The 16,162-nt window shown below is 49.7% G+C and overlaps 1 protein-coding gene and 1 pseudogene across 4 annotated transcripts in view; both read right to left on the bottom strand.

Annotated features, from left to right (window-relative positions):
- Nucleotides 1-1,682: 1,682 nt before the first annotated feature.
- On the bottom strand, nucleotides 1,683-2,453 carry LOC141580226 (uncharacterized; annotated as a pseudogene).
- Nucleotides 1,683-16,162, bottom strand: part of ZNF362 (zinc finger protein 362) — a 41,290-nt gene continuing 26,810 nt past the window's right edge. For all 4 annotated transcript variants that reach the window (XM_039474096.2, XM_039474097.2, XM_074380470.1 and 1 more), the window contains 3 exons: nucleotides 7,279-7,357; nucleotides 6,993-7,151; nucleotides 1,683-3,254 (listed from right to left, as the gene is read on the bottom strand). In XM_039474096.2, the coding sequence (XP_039330030.1) occupies nucleotides 3,138-3,254; nucleotides 6,993-7,151; nucleotides 7,279-7,357 (355 nt within the window). In that variant the 3' untranslated portion in view covers nucleotides 1,683-3,137. The remainder of the gene's footprint in view (nucleotides 3,255-6,992; nucleotides 7,152-7,278; nucleotides 7,358-16,162) is intronic.

Below are 16,162 nucleotides of genomic sequence, written 5' to 3'. Positions count from 1 at the left end.
CCAGCCTGGGCAACAAGATCAAAGCTCCGTCTCAAAAAAACCAAAAAGGGCCACGAGGCTTCGACCATGAGGCTTCGAGTTCTATTTTTCTCACTCTCACCTTTTGTTTTGTTTTGAGATGAAGTCTTGTTCTGTCTCCCAGTCTGGAGTGCAAAGGGTGCAATCATGGCTCACTACAGCCCTGGCTTCTCTGGCTCAAGCAATTGTCTCACCTCAGCCTCCCAAGCATCTGGGACTACAGGCACATGCACCCCCACACCTGGCTAATTTTTAGTGTGTTTTTTTGTTGTTGTTGTTTTTGTTTTTTTTTTTTGTAGAGATAAGGTCTCCCTGTGTTGCCCAGCCTGGTCTCAAACTCCTGGGCTCAAGTGATCCTCCTGCCTTGTCCTCCTAAAGTGCTGAGATTACAAGCATGAGCCACCAAGCCTGGCCTCGCCCTCTCTTGCTCTTCTGCCTTCTGGTATGAGATGACATGGCATGAAGGCCCTTACCAGATGCTGGCACCATGCTCTTGGACTTCCCAACCTCCAGAACTGTGAGACTGGAATTTATCATGAACAGAACATTATAAATTATCCAGTTTGTGATATCCTGTTATAGCAGCATAAAACGGATGAAGACACTGGGCTTTTGTCAGAGACAGAGGCTTGATTGCTGGAACCCTGTGGACTATGAGACTAGAGCTGATTACTGAGGGCCCCCACAGCAGCCTCAGGCTGAAGCTGACTAAGAACGGAGTGGAGAGCTGGAGACACATCCTTTGAGCCCTGAAGCTGGCCTGACCACTGTCCTGTTATATAAGCCAATGTATCCTTGTTTGGATTGGACTTTCTATCACTTACAGCCAAGTCTTGACACACAAGGACTGTGAGAACTATGGGCAATGAGTTCTTGACGATGAGCTCCATGGTAGTCACTTCTGTCTTCCCCACAGTCCTTTCACAGGGCCAGCCTTGATAAATTTTTCAGGAATTACCAAATTTCCTTCCTAGGCAATCAAAACATTGACCTCCACGGGGAAAAAATGTATGCCAGGGACGTCTTGGACGCCCCCTCCAGTCACTAGAATCACTTCCACAAATCAGGCACTCATGATGGACCCCCACAGATGGGTGGGGTGCCCCTCAGGGAGCAGTGGAAGTGAGACTTGTTGGTGGAGCTAGTACATCCAAAAAGGCTCCAGAACTAGATAATGCTGGGCCAATATGTGTCACCGACGCTACATGGGCTACATGGCAGCATTATCCGTAGTGAAGAGCCTCTCTTGGTTTGCTGCCCACTTCTTAGGGAGTTGTGAGGCAATCAACATAAAGCACTCATTCAGCACCTGGAGTGAGGTCAGCCCCCAGTGAGAGGCCACTTCCTTCCAAGTCTGGGGGGCGGGGGAGGGGAGAGGAGCAGTGGAAAGGTGCCCCCCAGCCCCGCCCTCGCACAGAGCACGCCAAACACCACCGCCACCCGGGTGCAGGTACAGTTTATTCTTCACAACAGAGAAATACAAAGAGCAGAGGATTTGTAATTCCTTTGTTTCTTGCCCCCTTTAGTGTTTTCCCCCAACATTTGATTTTCCTTTGCTCCCCACCCCCTTTTTTAAATAGAATGCAAACTTCCTTCCTGAAGTGTCTGAGGGGCACCTGCCCTCACCTCCCTGCCTCCGAGATGCAAACTGAGAAGCCAACAGATTGTTTTTTCTTTTTTAATAAGGTAACTAGTTCTAAATATGGTGGCCTGGAGGTCCCATAGAAAAAGCAAAGGGGTGTTAACAGTATGTATAACAGCGTATTTACAGGGAGTAACATGCGGACAAAAAGCTACAATACTGAGTATCAGACGACGCAAGTCAAACAAAGGGCTGGGGGTGGGGGCAGAGGATCCCATGGGAAAAGAAACCCCAGGAAACGTTAAACTGGTAAATCAATGGCGAGTTAAGGCTTAAAAAGTGTATAAAAATAACACAGTTAATATTCAAAACGGAACTCCAGATACAGAATATATAGATGAGTTTCTGTCTAGTTTTCTTTTTTTTCCCGGGGGGATGTGGGGGGCTTCTCCGGGCTCTGTACATGGTTCCTATATACACGGACACGCATGGCTTTCAGATTGGGGTGTGTCTGTGGGGGCTGGGGTTAGGGTCTGCTCCTGGGACCCACCTCCCCGAGGATCCCTTCCCTGCTGAGAGGCCTAGGGCCTGGGCTGGAGATTACTACTACACCGCAGGGAAGACAAATAACCCCTCCCTGGGCACTGCCCCCATCTGGAGGAAATTCTGGAGGGAGGTCCCAGCCCCAGGCCCACTCCCTCTCCATCCCCCTGCCCACAGTCTGGGATGGTGGGAGAGGTAGCCGAAAGGTTTCCTGGCCAGCACCGAGGTAGACTGGGATGGTCTTCAGGGCAGCAGGAGAGGGCCAGGTCTTACCCAGCCCATCCCCACCCCATTTCCCTGGGCCCGCCCACCACCCAGCCCATCACTGCACCCTTTGGTCCTGTGGATCTCCTACCCCTCTCATTTCTGCCTCCTGAAACTGCTGCACCCCTCTGCTCAGTGATGCCCAGGGCACAGCTCGAGAGGTGCGAGCCTGGTGCTCAGGGGCAAAGGGCTCACTCCGGCTGCTTCCTGCCCCTCCCACCTGGGGGTCCACTTTGCAGTCCAGAAACCCAGGCCTGAGCCTTCCCTCAAGACCTGAGGCCATGGCAAGAGAAGGTCCCACACTGCCCTCTGCTTCTCTGCGTCCATCTGTCCGATTCTTTAAATTTCTCGGTCTTAGCAGCACCAACTTCCTGGCCAATAAATATCTTTTCTGTTATTTCCAAAACAAACTTAAAAAACAAACAAACAAAAAAAAGAAAAACAGTGAAGCAAGTGAAGGGTGGGGAACAAAAAGAAAACTCAACAGAGAGGTTCAAAGTGCTCTGAGATCGTCTTTGGATGCCACCAAAACAGTCCAGAATCTTGCAGTTGGCCTGGCCGCCCCCGGACTGGACCAGGCAGGGCTTCTGCGGACCAAGCTTTCTGGAAGGTTGGGAAGGTCGTGAGAGAGCTTGGTGGTTCCTGGAGGGCCCCCAGAGGGAGTTGGGGCCTGGTGCTGCCTGGGTCTGTGTCTGCCAGTGGGCCGGGTGGGGCGGCGCCTCCAGTGGGCTCAGATGAGAGAGATTCGCACCGGGATGCCGGGGGACTCCGTCCTCTGGGGTGAGTGATGGCTCACCAGGTGCTCCACCACCGTGTGTTTGGACATGTGCTTCATCAGGTAGGTCTCCTGTGGGCAGGGGTGAGATTCAGAATAGGGAACCACCAGCAAGGGAGGGAGAAGAGGCTGCAGTTCCCACCAGCAACCACTGGAGGGCTCTTGGTAAACAGTCCAGTGAGTGGAGGACAGCCACAGCTTCGCAGAGTCAGGTACGCATAGCATGTTGGTTCATTCTAGAGACACTGCACTGCTGCCTGGGGTGAGTGCTGGCTGGAGAGCTTGCCCCTCAGCAGCGCCCACCTGTGGCTCCCCTGGGCCAGGCCCTCAGCCCCTTGCCACCTGGCTAAGAGGTTAAGATGACAGAATCTGCAGGGCAGGAAAAAGGGCTCCAAAGGGGTGAGTGGGAGCCCCCGCTTGGCTAGCTGATCTGCACTCAGTCCCTGCCTCTCTCCAAGACTCAAGTTTTCCGTAACCTCCTACAACCAGCTGGCTGTAGCCGGGCATACTGGCTGAACCTCAGCCCTGTCTGCCAGGTGGAGCACGGTTCCCGCATCTGGCTGTTGATCCCAGTGACGGTGAAGCAGTCGGCTTGGGTCTGAGCCTAGCTCTGCCAGTTTTTTTAATGGTGAGAACTTGGACAAGTCATCTTGTCTCTCTGAGCCTCAGTTTCCTCCTCTGTAAGCAGGCATTGGAGAGGAACAACCTCAACAGGTTGCTATGGTCACAGAGATCAAGCCCTTAGCATGGAGTGAGGGTTGAAGGGTCCACTCCCGCCCCAGTCTCTACATTTCTTTTCCTCCCTTTTGATTTCTTTTTTGAAGGTCTCACTGTGCCGCTCAGGCTGGAATGCTGTGGCACAATCATAGCTCACTGCAGCCTCAACCTCCTGGGTTCAAGCAGTCCTCCCACCTCAGCCCTCCAAGTAGCTGGGACTACAGGTCGGTACTATCGTGTCCTCCACTGGCTCTGCTGGATCTGACCCGAGGCACTAGGACTGGGTAGGTGAGGCTGTGACCCAGGGCTCACTGCAGGCCCAGAAGCCCTCACACTAAGCCACATCCTTCCAATGGCCTTTACCAGGAGCAGAGGTGGTACTCGCACCTGCCACTCCTTGACTTCAGACCTCAGTATGCTCAGAGCCCAGCAGAGGAAGCCCTCAAATGAGGCAGTGACATGCTATTCAATACCAGAGGGAAGCAACCCACAAATTTCTAACTAGGAAACTATTCTTCAGTGAATAAATAGCAAAGAAAAAAAAGTGGGGATAAGGGGATCTAGAGATTAAAAGATAAACTGACCCACTACGATGTAGGAATCTTATTTGGATCTTGATCTCAAAAGAATAATGTAGGCCGGGTGCAGTGGTTCACGCCTATAATCCCAGCACTTTGGGAGGCTGAGGTGGGCAGATCGTCTGAGGTCAGGAGTTCAAGACCAGCCTGGCCAACATGGTGAAACCCTGTCTCTACTTAAAATACAAAAATATTAGCCAGGCGTGGTAGCGCGTGCCTGTATTCCTAGCTACTCAGGAGGCTGAGGCAGGAGAATCGCTTGAACTTGGGCGGCGGATGTTTCAGTGAGCTGCGTTTGTGCCACTGGGTGACAGAGGGAGACTGTCTCAATACAAATTAAAAAGGATGTAAATACACAAAATCATGGCATTCATGGGACAAATTGGAATGTCAATGCTGAATAGGTATTTGATGATAAGGACTTCGGTTAATTACTTTTAAGTATTCCAAAGGTATTGTGGATATGCTCAAAAAAAGGAGTCTTTATCATTAGAGACATAAAGTGAAATTTTTAGAAATAGTATGATGTCTGGATTCTACTTCAAAAAACAGAAGTATGGATGAGGCAGGATTGGTTGATGGTGTAGGAGGAGGTTACGGAAAACTTGAGCCTTGGAGAGAGGCAGGGATTGACTGGAGATCAGCTAGTCAAGCAGGGCTCCCACTCACCCCTTTGGAACTTTTCTCTGCAAATTCTGTCCTTGTAGCCTCTTGACCCTCCTCTGCCCTTTGGACTCCAGGGAATAATACATGTTACAGACTCAGCACTTAGCAAGTTATAGCCCTTCCAGCATCTGACAAGTACCACCAACAGTCCCACCTATGATCCATGAACCCCTTCCAGCCAAAGTGACCTTGCAAAATACCTTCCCTGCCAGGCACTGTGGCACACACCTGTAGCCCCAGCTACTCTGGAGGTTGAAACAGGAGGATCCCTTGAGCCCAGGATTTTGATTCCAGCCTGGGCAACATAGCAAGGTCCCATCTCTAAAATACAGGGGGGAGAAAAAAAAAAAACCTCCCTGACAGTCCCCTCCCTGTGGCTTCCCATTCCACCTGAAAAAATATCCATATTTTCCTAACAGAGCCCCAAGGCCCCAGATGACCTAATTTCCTTTGAGTTCTTGTAACATGCCAAGTTTGTTCTACCTCAGGGGGTCTGCACTCAGTGTTCCCTGCATGAAAGCATCTTTCCTCTCGTTCTCTTCCTCATCCGATTATCCTTCAAGTCTTCATCTACGTGGTGCTCCCCTAGGCGGTCAATCCGGACCCATCCCCCTCCCCAGCTCCATCCTGTCCTCCCTGCTGTCTTTAAAGACATACTTTTCTTTTATCACAGTGGTTCTCAATGGAGGTGTTTTTTCCCACTAGGGACAAAGAGCCAGGATGAGAACCCAGGAGTGGCGGGGACAGAAGGAGCTCCCAGGGAGGACACAGAGGGGCTGAGCAAGGGCCACGCTGTCCCCCAGAATGCAGGACTCCGGAATGCACGACAGCACGGCCCTGCAGCTGAGCCCCTCTGTGTCCTCCCTGGAGACATTTTTGGCTGTCACCACTTGAGGATGGGTTGCTCCTGGCATCTAGTGGGTGGGGGCCTGGAATGCTGCTCAGAACCCTGCCACACACAGGCCAGCGCCCACAATGGAAAGGTCCTGCCCAAATGGCCATCTGGACCAGGGCTGAGATGCTGTGCTTTACAGCAGTTACACAATTTGCCATCAAACAGTTACATGTGTATTTGTTTAATACTTGTCTCCAACAGTAGTTCTTAACTTCCCTGGGGGGCAAAAAAAAACCATAGATCTGTCTGGCTCATCCTGATGCCCGAGTGGCAGGCAGAAGTGTTTAGTAAACACTGAGTGAACAAATAATGGTCCTAGCTCAGGTTGATTTGGTGCCACTCTGCCAGCCAACAGCCCTGTGAGTTCATCCATTTGACAGATGAAGAAACTGAGGCTCAGTGACCTCTATGTTAGGGATATGAGGTCTGTTAACTAGAATGTGAGATCAACCAGAAGCCCACGCTCAAGCAATTTGCCTGGGGGTGAATGCTGTTTCTGGGTGCCAAAAGCCCTTGTTTGGGGAAATTCCCACTCAGGGATGGGGGCTGAATGCTATGAGCTTTCTGGGGTGCTCAGGCCTTTCCTGAGATGAGGGGGGCTCTGGGCCATGTCACTATGCCACCTTGTGGCCATGATGGGGATTGTAGCTTCCTCTTAAGAGTAGGTGAAAAGCTTCCTGCCACTGCTGTGAGTACTCCAGAGCCTCAAAGACCCAGGCTAAAGGTGCAGGAGGCTAGGGGCTCGGCCTGTGATGGCTGAACCAGAAGTCGGAAGCAGAAGCCCTGGCTCTGCCTTTCCCTGTGATTTCAGGGAGTCACTTCCCCTCTCTAGGCCTCAGTTTCTTTGGAAAATGGGAAGAGTCGGCACAGCTCTGAAGAGGCGGAGGCAGCTGAGGCCTGGAAGGGGAAGCGGCTCCACCAGGGCAGGGCACAGGCTGAACGACTGGCACTCACCGAGGTGTAGGCCCGCCCGCACATGCTGCAGCAGTAGGCCTTGGCGTGCTTGATGGCGTGGGCCGAGAGGTGGATCTGCAGGGAGGCGGAGTCCGAGTAGGCCCGGTAGCAGTTGGGACACTTGTAGGGCTTGTCCTTGTTGTGCTGGCGCTGGTGAGACTGTGGGGCACAGCAGGGGGTCAGGAGAGGAACAGGGGCTCCCCCACCCCACCCCCTTCCCACACTCCCTTGCAGGGGTGGGGGAGGCAGCGCAGCACCTGGGGGTGGGAGGCAGGCGGGCACTCACCTGCAGGTTGGAGAGCTGAGTGAAAGCCTTCTCGCAGCCAGGATGTGGGCACTTGTAGGGTCTGTCGCCTGTGTGGATTCTGCAATGGGCAGCCCAGTGAGGTGGAGGTCTCTGACACACACCCCAAGACTGCTTCAGTCCCCAAGTCCTTACTCTAGCCCCTAAGCCTCTCGGTCCCTACCCTGCCCACACTCCCCAGGGACCAAGAGTGAGTCCAGGCGAGAGCTGGGACTTCAAAGGCCATGGCTCCACCTTCCATCTCTGGCCTCCACCGCCAGTGTGACCAGAGCCTCCCGCTTCCCAGAGGTCCCTGCTGTCTCCGGCCCGCCACCAGAGCCCTCGCGGAAACTCGGTGCAGGCCTGGTCCTCTCTTTCAAAAACCCCACACTGCAGGCTGCAGACCACACATTGCAAAGAACGCAGATGCACAGCTCTGTCGGGACCTTCCCTGCCCACCCAGCCTCCTTCCCTAAGAAGGAGACATCTCCCTCTAATTGGCCCCAGACACTTATTTCCTGTCCCTGCTCCATGTCAGGCACATATCTGTGACAGCTACGTGGTCACCCCAGTAAATGAGAGAATACGAAACAGCAGGGCCCTTGCTCAGCCTCTCTGTGTCCTCCCTGGGAGCTCCTCCTGTCCCTGACACTCATGGATTCTCACCCTGGCTGTTTACCAGCTGGGTGACCTTGGAGGAAACACTGTACATCAGTTTCCTCATCTGCAAAATGGGCATAAAAATACAGCCCCTACCTCAAAGGGCTTTGTGAAGATAACATCAGATAATGCATGTGAAGGGCTTAGCCTAGTGTTGGTACAAAATCAGCCCTGAATTAACATTCGCCAGTTATCATTACTCATTCATCCACATTCATTACATTGGGCAGCCATGCCCCAGGCACTGTGCTAGGTACTTGAATAGATCATAAACAAAACAGACAAAAGGCACTGCCTGGAGGAAACAAGCAACAAGCATGAAATTACAAAGAAAATCACATGTAGAAGGTAGTGAGTGCTATGGGAAAAACAGAACAAGATGAGGGTGACCATGAGTGCCGGAAGGAGGGGTGCAGTTTTAAATGGGGGTAGGGCTTCATGGGGAAGGTGACATGGCAGCAGTGACTTGAGGTCTGATGACCCTGCACCTGCCCAACGGCCCAGCTGTGGACTGAGCGAGGATGTCCACAAATGGAGCTCAGCAGCCTGGCATGCACTAACAGTAGCCTTCCCTGCTTTTCACACTCATGCCTTTGCATCATCTCCCTGGGCGTGTCTTGAAGCATCTGCTCAGGCAAATCTCTGTGCCAAGCAGGTGGGCAATGAGATGCCAGCTAGGCCTGAACCTTGTTTGCCTAATTTGTTGAGGAGGAAAAGTGGAGGGGAATATCCAGATTTGACCAAAAGGGTGTCCACTCCTTCCTTCCAAGGCTCCAGACCCTCTCGCTGACTGGGTTTGCCATCAGCCCATCAATGAACTCATCAAAGAAACTAAGGCCCCTATGGCCAGGCCTAGTGCTGGACTTAGGGACACAGGGTTGAGTAAGAAACACTCCCTGCCACCAATAAGCCCATTGGCTGCCATTATACACATTGACCAAGCCCAAATTCCTTAGATGTAATTCAAGGCCTTCACCAGGTGGTCCAGTGTCCCCTCCCTGCTTGTACACATCCTACACCCTGGTCAGAGACTGATTCTTCCCTGCCAGCCCCGTCTGCTGAGTCTTCCCACACCTCTCCTACATCTGCATCCTGAGCAGGAGAACCTCCCCAGCTCTTCTGCCCAGTAAATGTCAGCTAATCCTTCCAGATTCATCAGTGAGTCGGGCTCTGCGGAATCTCCCAAGCATGCTGCTCCTCACCCCACAGGCTTCCCGAGCACATTCCTCAACACAGAGTTAACCCCACTGGACCCTCGAGGCCACCCACACTTCTGTCTCCCCTGCTAGACAGGGAATCCTGAGGGCACGGATGGGTCCCAGTCTCAGGATCAAGGCCTGGGGTCTGGCCTTCCACAATAGCTATGCCAAGAGAAGCTGGGCGGCTCCAGGTCTGATCACCCCTGTTCTATCTGCACATTTCTGGGTGTCACATTTCAGGATCCCATCCCAGGCTGCTGCCCCTGTCTCTACAATGGAAGGACCTTAAGAGTCATCTGGACCAACTCCATCTGAGGCCAGCATCCTCTTCACTTCATCCCGTCCTCATTCCCTCTAGGGCTGGGGAATTCGTTTAGTTAAGCCCCCTGTCACCTAACGCCTAAGGATCCCCAGGACTCACACTCCTGTTTTAAACCCCACAGCCCCTTCTCCCCTGCCCTGAAACCCAGTCACAGTGGCCTTGCCGTAGCTCCTCTGGCACTGAGCCCTTCATCAGAGCAGCCTTCCCTGACCTGGGGACTTCATCAGAGCAGCCTTCCCTGACCTGGGGACCAGGTCAGACTCCCCGCAGCCCGCCTCTCAGCAACAAAGACACTGGCTTCCCAGAAGTCTCTGTACTTACTTTGTCCATGTCTGGTCACTGTGTTCCTTCAGAGGAACTCCCCTGGGCTCATCCCCCACCATCACCCCTGTGTCTCGCATGGGCTCAGCACAGGGGATTCCATAAACAGACACAGACTGACAGACTGAATGAAGGAAACCAAGTTCTTTCTCTCCGAAGTCAATCATTGACAAGAGAAATATGTTCCACATAATCGGCGACTTCCATGCCCTGGGGTATTTCATAGGGTTTGCTGACTGACTGAAAGACAGTGCTCCAGCGGATTCAGGTCATTCCTCAGAAACCAGTCAAGCACTCTTGGCCAGCAAGCTGCCCACTGGCCTCCACCCATGCAAGTGCAACGACCGCCTGGCCTCCCCCTAGACTCCCAGCCTCAGCCTCTCCCCACCTGGCCTTGGCATGGCCAAAGCTGCAGGGCTCTGACCTTGTCACGGCCCAGTCTGGCAGCTTCCACGATCTCCCTCTTTTTCCATGACAGAGGCCATATCCCGCTTCCCCAGCTTGCAAGGCCCTTCCCATTCTGGCCTTGGTTTCTAAGGCCTCCTCCTCTGCCACTGCACTCCCCAGAGGGGCATCTTACCAACCTCCCCCAACACACATGCAGATGCAGCCCCCAGCAGGCCTAGAGCCTTTGCTCATGACTGGGGAGGGCTGTGGGCCCCTCTGTACTCGAGCCAGATGATCCTCCCCAGCCTCCACCTCCTACTTCCCTCTCTCAAGGAAGTGTCCGCATCTGCCAGCCTCCCAGATCACAGTGGCAGGGGCCTGCCTCTGCCTGCTCCCATGTCCCTATGCATGGCACCCAGCATGGGGCTAGCTCAGAAAAAGCTTCAGGGAGCAACTACTGGATGAAGGAAGGACCAGGCTGCCTGTTCTCTTGGCCACAAAGCTCTTAGCTTCAGTCCCTGAACTTCAAGTCAAGCCTGAGCCCTCAGTTCTAACGTGGGAATCCTCTCTTTGTAGGGCATCTTCCCACTGGGGGGCACCCAGCCCCAGCTCCCACATCTATGGAGAAGTCCACCCTGACTCTAGGTAGTCAATCTTCTTCTGACTGTAAGTCTCACTCTGTTGCTGAGGCTGGAGTGTAATGGCATCATCTCAGCTCACAGCAACCTCTGCCTCCCTGGTTCAAGTGATTATCCTGCCTCAGCCTCCCAAGTACCTGGGGACTACAGGCCTGTGGCACCACGCCTGGCTAACTTTTTTGTATTTTTAGTAGACCACCATGGTTCGAGACCATGTTGGCCAGGCTGGTCTTGAATTCCTGACTTCAAGTGATCCTCCCACCTCAGCCTCCCAAAGTGCTGGGATTACAGGTGTGAGACACTGCTCCCAGCCGGTGGTCCCTCTTCTTCAGGCAGCACAAGGAAGCTGAGCTGAAGCTAGTGGCCCTGGACTACCCGCCCAACTCCCACTGTCCCAGTCCCACCCAGAAGCTCCAAAGACTTGGTCTGCTTTCTTGCCTGGCACCGCCATCCCCATGTGCTTCTTCTGCAGCCCGACGCCCCAGCCCCTTCCTTCCTCCTGAACTGGGCTGCTCCTTGATGCACTGCCCTCGAATCTTGCTTCTGCCACCTCTTAGCTGTGTGACCTTGGGAAGGTGACTGCCTCCCTCAGCCTCAGTTTCCTCCTCTCTAAAATGGGGATAATAATAAAGGCTGTAAGAATTTAAAGGGTGTTCATAAAATATTTTTGCAGTGTTAGTTTTTAATACATTAATTTCTATTTAAGTTAAGCAACTTACGAAAACAAAGGAAATGTATTCAATGTTTCAATAAAATTATTAAGGATTCATGAATTATCACTTTCATTCCTCAGCCATGAGATGGCTTTGGGCATGTTTTGTTTTATAACTAAAACAATGGTCATAGATATATGAAAGTTAAATATTCCTTGAGAGGAGTCCCCCTCTGCAGCATTTTTCAAATTCACTATGAAGAAATAATAAATTCATACCGTACAGGGATTTTATGGACACCTTGTATACTAAAACACCTTAAGCAGGACCTGGCACACAGATGTTCTCTGACAAGGAATAGTTGTCGTCATTATCAGCATTATTCTCAGACTTGAAAAAAATAAAGTGACACTTTCCCCTGCTGCAATGATCATTAGGCAGGTATAAAACATCACCCAGCCGGGAAAAGAAAAACAAAAGCAAGAACACTTTGCACCCTGGATAAACAGACAAACAAATCCAAAGTCACTCTGTCTAGCTCTAGTTCCACAAATAGATACAACTTTCAGCCATTTCCTATAACTTACTCACTTCCTCCTGAAACAATGGTTTTTGTTTGTTTGTTTGTTTAGATAGGGTCTTCCTCTGTCACCCAGGCTGCAGTGCAGTGGCACAATCTCAGCTCACTGCAGCCTCTACCTCCTGGGTTCAAGCAATGCTTTCACCTCAGCCTCCTGAGTGGCTGCAACTACAACACATGCTAACACACTCAGCTCGTTTTTTAATTTTTTGTAGAGATTGGAGTCTCACCATGTTGCCCAGGCCAGTCTCAGACTCCTGGCCTCAAGCTCAAAACAATGTTACCCCTGACATCTGCAGGTACAGACAACCCTCATACATACGCTAACTGCTTGAGACAACGCTGGTTTTCTACCATGAACAGACTAACAACAGAAAATGTTCTATTTTCTCTATAAATCCATGTGGTGTTTATTATGCAGAGGCTGATCCTTCTGAAGCCTGGACTTGTGCAACACTCTGCAAGTCCCCTGCTTGGCTTGTGCCTTCCTTTCACGCTGCGGGCCCACTCAACCACCTCACTCCAACCATGCTCCCAGGCACATCCTTCTCAACTCCTAGGGCGGCTCTTGCTCGCCCTCTTACTATATCTACCTCTACTGCTTGACCTGGGGCTGGCTGTTTCGGATGTGACCTTCTCTTACGTCCTTCATTGAGTGGCTGTATCATTGGGAAGATGGATTTGATTACATGATCTGAGGTCGGCTTCTCCACCAAGGGACAAACAAATGGGAAAGGGTCTCTGTCAAACAGCAGAGGACAAGGAATCTGGAAGCCGGTTGCTTCTTCAGCTTTGGAATTTTTTTGTTCGTTTGTCTAAAGAATCCTGGGAGTTCTGGGCATTTGGGACACTTGCCTCTTTGCCTCTGAGTTAGGACATATCAGTTTAATTATATGTGCCAAGCACCTAGTGACTTATACGTTGTCTTCCAAATGTTGATAGAATTCTTTTTTGTTTGGTTGGTTTTCTGCCATTATGAACTCAAATTACTCCAAAGGAGAGAGAGAGAGAGACGGAAAAAAAAAATATTGTGCCCTCAGGAATGGAGAATAATCCCTGGGTCAAAGAACATTCTAAATACTCTCCTTTCCTTCAAAGGCCTGTTAATTTTTGGTTGCTTTTTTTTTTTTTTTTTTTTTGGTCGTTCTTAATATTTTTAAACAAAGTCTACTTCTTGAACAAAAAAAAAAACAGAATTCTTCATCATTATTATCACTCGCTCCTGTGTTGATTATTGTGCCCGTTCCATCAGCTTTCTGCTGTCGCCTTTCTCAGAACCAGGTCCCTGATTCAGAAGGATAAAACTGTCAAGGTGCAAATGCAAATGCTTTTGGAGTTGCTGGGCAACACCAAAGATTTGCTTCCTTGCTTTATAAAAGGAAGGATGCTTACAATGATTGGGTTTTGTAGTTTCTTTTTGTTTTTTGTTTGTTTTTTAAGACAAAGCCTTGCTCTGTCATCCAGGTTGGAGTACAGTGGTAAGATCTCAGCTCACTGCAACCTCCCCCTCCCAGGTACAAGTGATTCCCCTGCCTCAGCCTCCCAAGTAGCTGGAATTAGAGGCAGCACCCCCCCACCACACCTGGCTAATTTTTGTATTTTTAGTAGAGATGGGGTTTCACCATGTTGATCAGGCTGATCTTAAACTCCTGACCTCAAGTGATCCACCTGCCTCAGCCTCCCAAAGTTCTGGGATTACAGGTGTGAGCCACAGTGCCCGGCCTATGTATTCTTCATATTTATAATAGCCAAACACTAGAGTGATAGCTGCCCTATAAAGTTGGTAGCATAAGAAAGTTGGCAAATAAAAAGAGAAATTCAACCTCCCTGGGTTAATTTTATACATATATAAACATTTAATACATATAATGCATAATATGTTCTTGTGCACTTTCTAAGATGGACCAAAAAAAAAAACCGATTTTAATGCACAGAGGCTGGCATAATATGTATTAACAAAGACATTTCCTTAAAAAAATTTTGTCCCTAAATTTAAAATACCCTTAACAATTAGTTAATGCTTCATGGGATTAAAAGACCCTGAAGGTGGCCCAATGCGCTTGCTGCCTGTAACATGTTTTTTTTGTTGTTGAGATGGAGTTTTGCTCTGTCACCCAGGCTGGAGTGAAATGGCACAATCTTGGCTCACTGCAACCTCCAACTCCCAGGTTCGAGTGATTCTCCTGCCTCAGCCTCCCGAGTAGATGGGATTACAGGCACCCACCACACTCGGCTAATTTTTGTATTTTTAGTAGAAACAGGGTTTTACCATGTTGACCAGACTGGTCTCAAACTCCTAACCTCAAGTGATCTATCCACCTCAGCCTCCCAGAGTTTGGGGATTATAGGTGTGAGCCACCATCCCAGTCTAACATGTTTTTAATCTGAAAAATTGATCATGCATTATATCTTAAGAGAGGACTCCACTGTCTTCCATTGTGATACTGTTATAATTAACCAGAATCATTTAGTCTAATAAACAGGTCTGATCTTTACCCTTATACTTGCTTGAAGGCCTCTGTTTCACGCTAGGATAGACAAATGCACCCAGGCTGCCAAGCTAACATCCTTTTCATAACCAGACACTGCCAGAGGCCAAGGTGGGCTCCAGGAGTCCTTGGTCCAGAAGGAGATAACTTTTGAGAGCGGGCTAACTAACCCAGGATCAGAGGAACAGGAATCACTACTCCCTAGGACTGGATGAAACTGATTTCATTGTTAACGTTCTAATTTTCTAAAGGTCTTCCTTTTTTCTTTAATCTGTCTCTAATTCTCAATTTAGGAGGCTGTATTCAATAAACTAGAATAAAATATTCCTAAAACGGTGCCTTCTTCCAACTAACTCTTCAGAATTCTGGGGGTGAGGGTGGGAGGGGAACTATAAAAACCTCCTAATATAGATATGAAATAATAAATTATCAAGGAAATGTTGAAATAATCATTCTATTGAAAACAACGAATATAATTGGCCTTATCTACAAAACGACTTCGAACAATGGCTAAAAACTCTTCAAAGTTCCTTTGCTGAGACCCTTTTCTTTTACAGTCATTAGTTCTGTAAACAGGATCTCCAAGAATCTGTCCTCCTTCTTAACAGGATATAATTAGGTAAATCAAATTTATAACCATGGCTCTGCCAGAAATGTCACATTTAGAGATGAATTTCACTTAATTAGGCATGACAAGTCTGAGAGTGAGAAACAAGGGCTGCACTTCGAAAGTGGGAATGAGGCCTCCATAGGCCTCCTCGGTCCTCTGGGAAACTGGACCGGACCTGCTCTACAGCTTGTGGAATTCCAGCCCTTAAGGTTATAAAAAGACATCAATCTCTGCTTGCCCAGGAACACTGACTAACGAAGATTCTCCAAAAAAAGGGTACCCCCCCCACCGACGTTATACATCATACAGGCACAATCTAGCAGAGGTGAACTGGATGGTTCCAGGTTCCTGATCTCTAATATAAAAATTTTTTCACATGTACACACACAGTTCTGGCCTGGAGGCTTTATAAAGTCTCCTAACAGAGTTATCTCTCAAGCTTTTCTATCACATGCTCTAATTTTAAGAACCATAGAACCGGGAGAATTTTATCAATCAACACCTTATTACATACATTTCTGTACATAAATCTGGTCAAGTTTCTTAAAAATCAAAGTAACAAAATCAGAAACCGCTGAAACAAACTTATACGGTCAGATATGTGCCTTGGGAGGCATGGCAATGAAAAAAGACTGACGCCTGCTGCCATTCTGCCATTTTATTCTTTTTCCTTTTTCTTTTTTCTTTTGAGTCAGGGTCTCACTGTCACCCAGGCTGGAGTGCAGTGGCGCAATCTCAGCTCACTGTAGCCTCAACCTCCTGGGTTCAAGCAATCCTCCCACCTCAGCCTCCCGAGTAGCCGGGATTCCAGGCATGCACCATTACTCCCAGCTAGTTTTTGTATTTTTTGTACAGATGGGGTTTTGTCACGTTGCTGGTCTGGAACTCCTGAGCTCAAATGATTAACCCGCCTCAGCCTCACAAAGTGATACGATTACACGCACGAGCCACCGAGCCCGGCCTGCCATTTGATTCTTACTATCATACTCATACATTGTGCCCCAAAAATAGACAAGGTAAAACATTTT

Source organism: Saimiri boliviensis, chromosome 11, assembly GCF_048565385.1.
Source record: "Saimiri boliviensis isolate mSaiBol1 chromosome 11, mSaiBol1.pri, whole genome shotgun sequence".
Taxonomy (NCBI): Eukaryota; Metazoa; Chordata; class Mammalia; order Primates; family Cebidae; genus Saimiri; species Saimiri boliviensis.
This window is presented reverse-complemented; position numbering and strand designations above follow the sequence as displayed.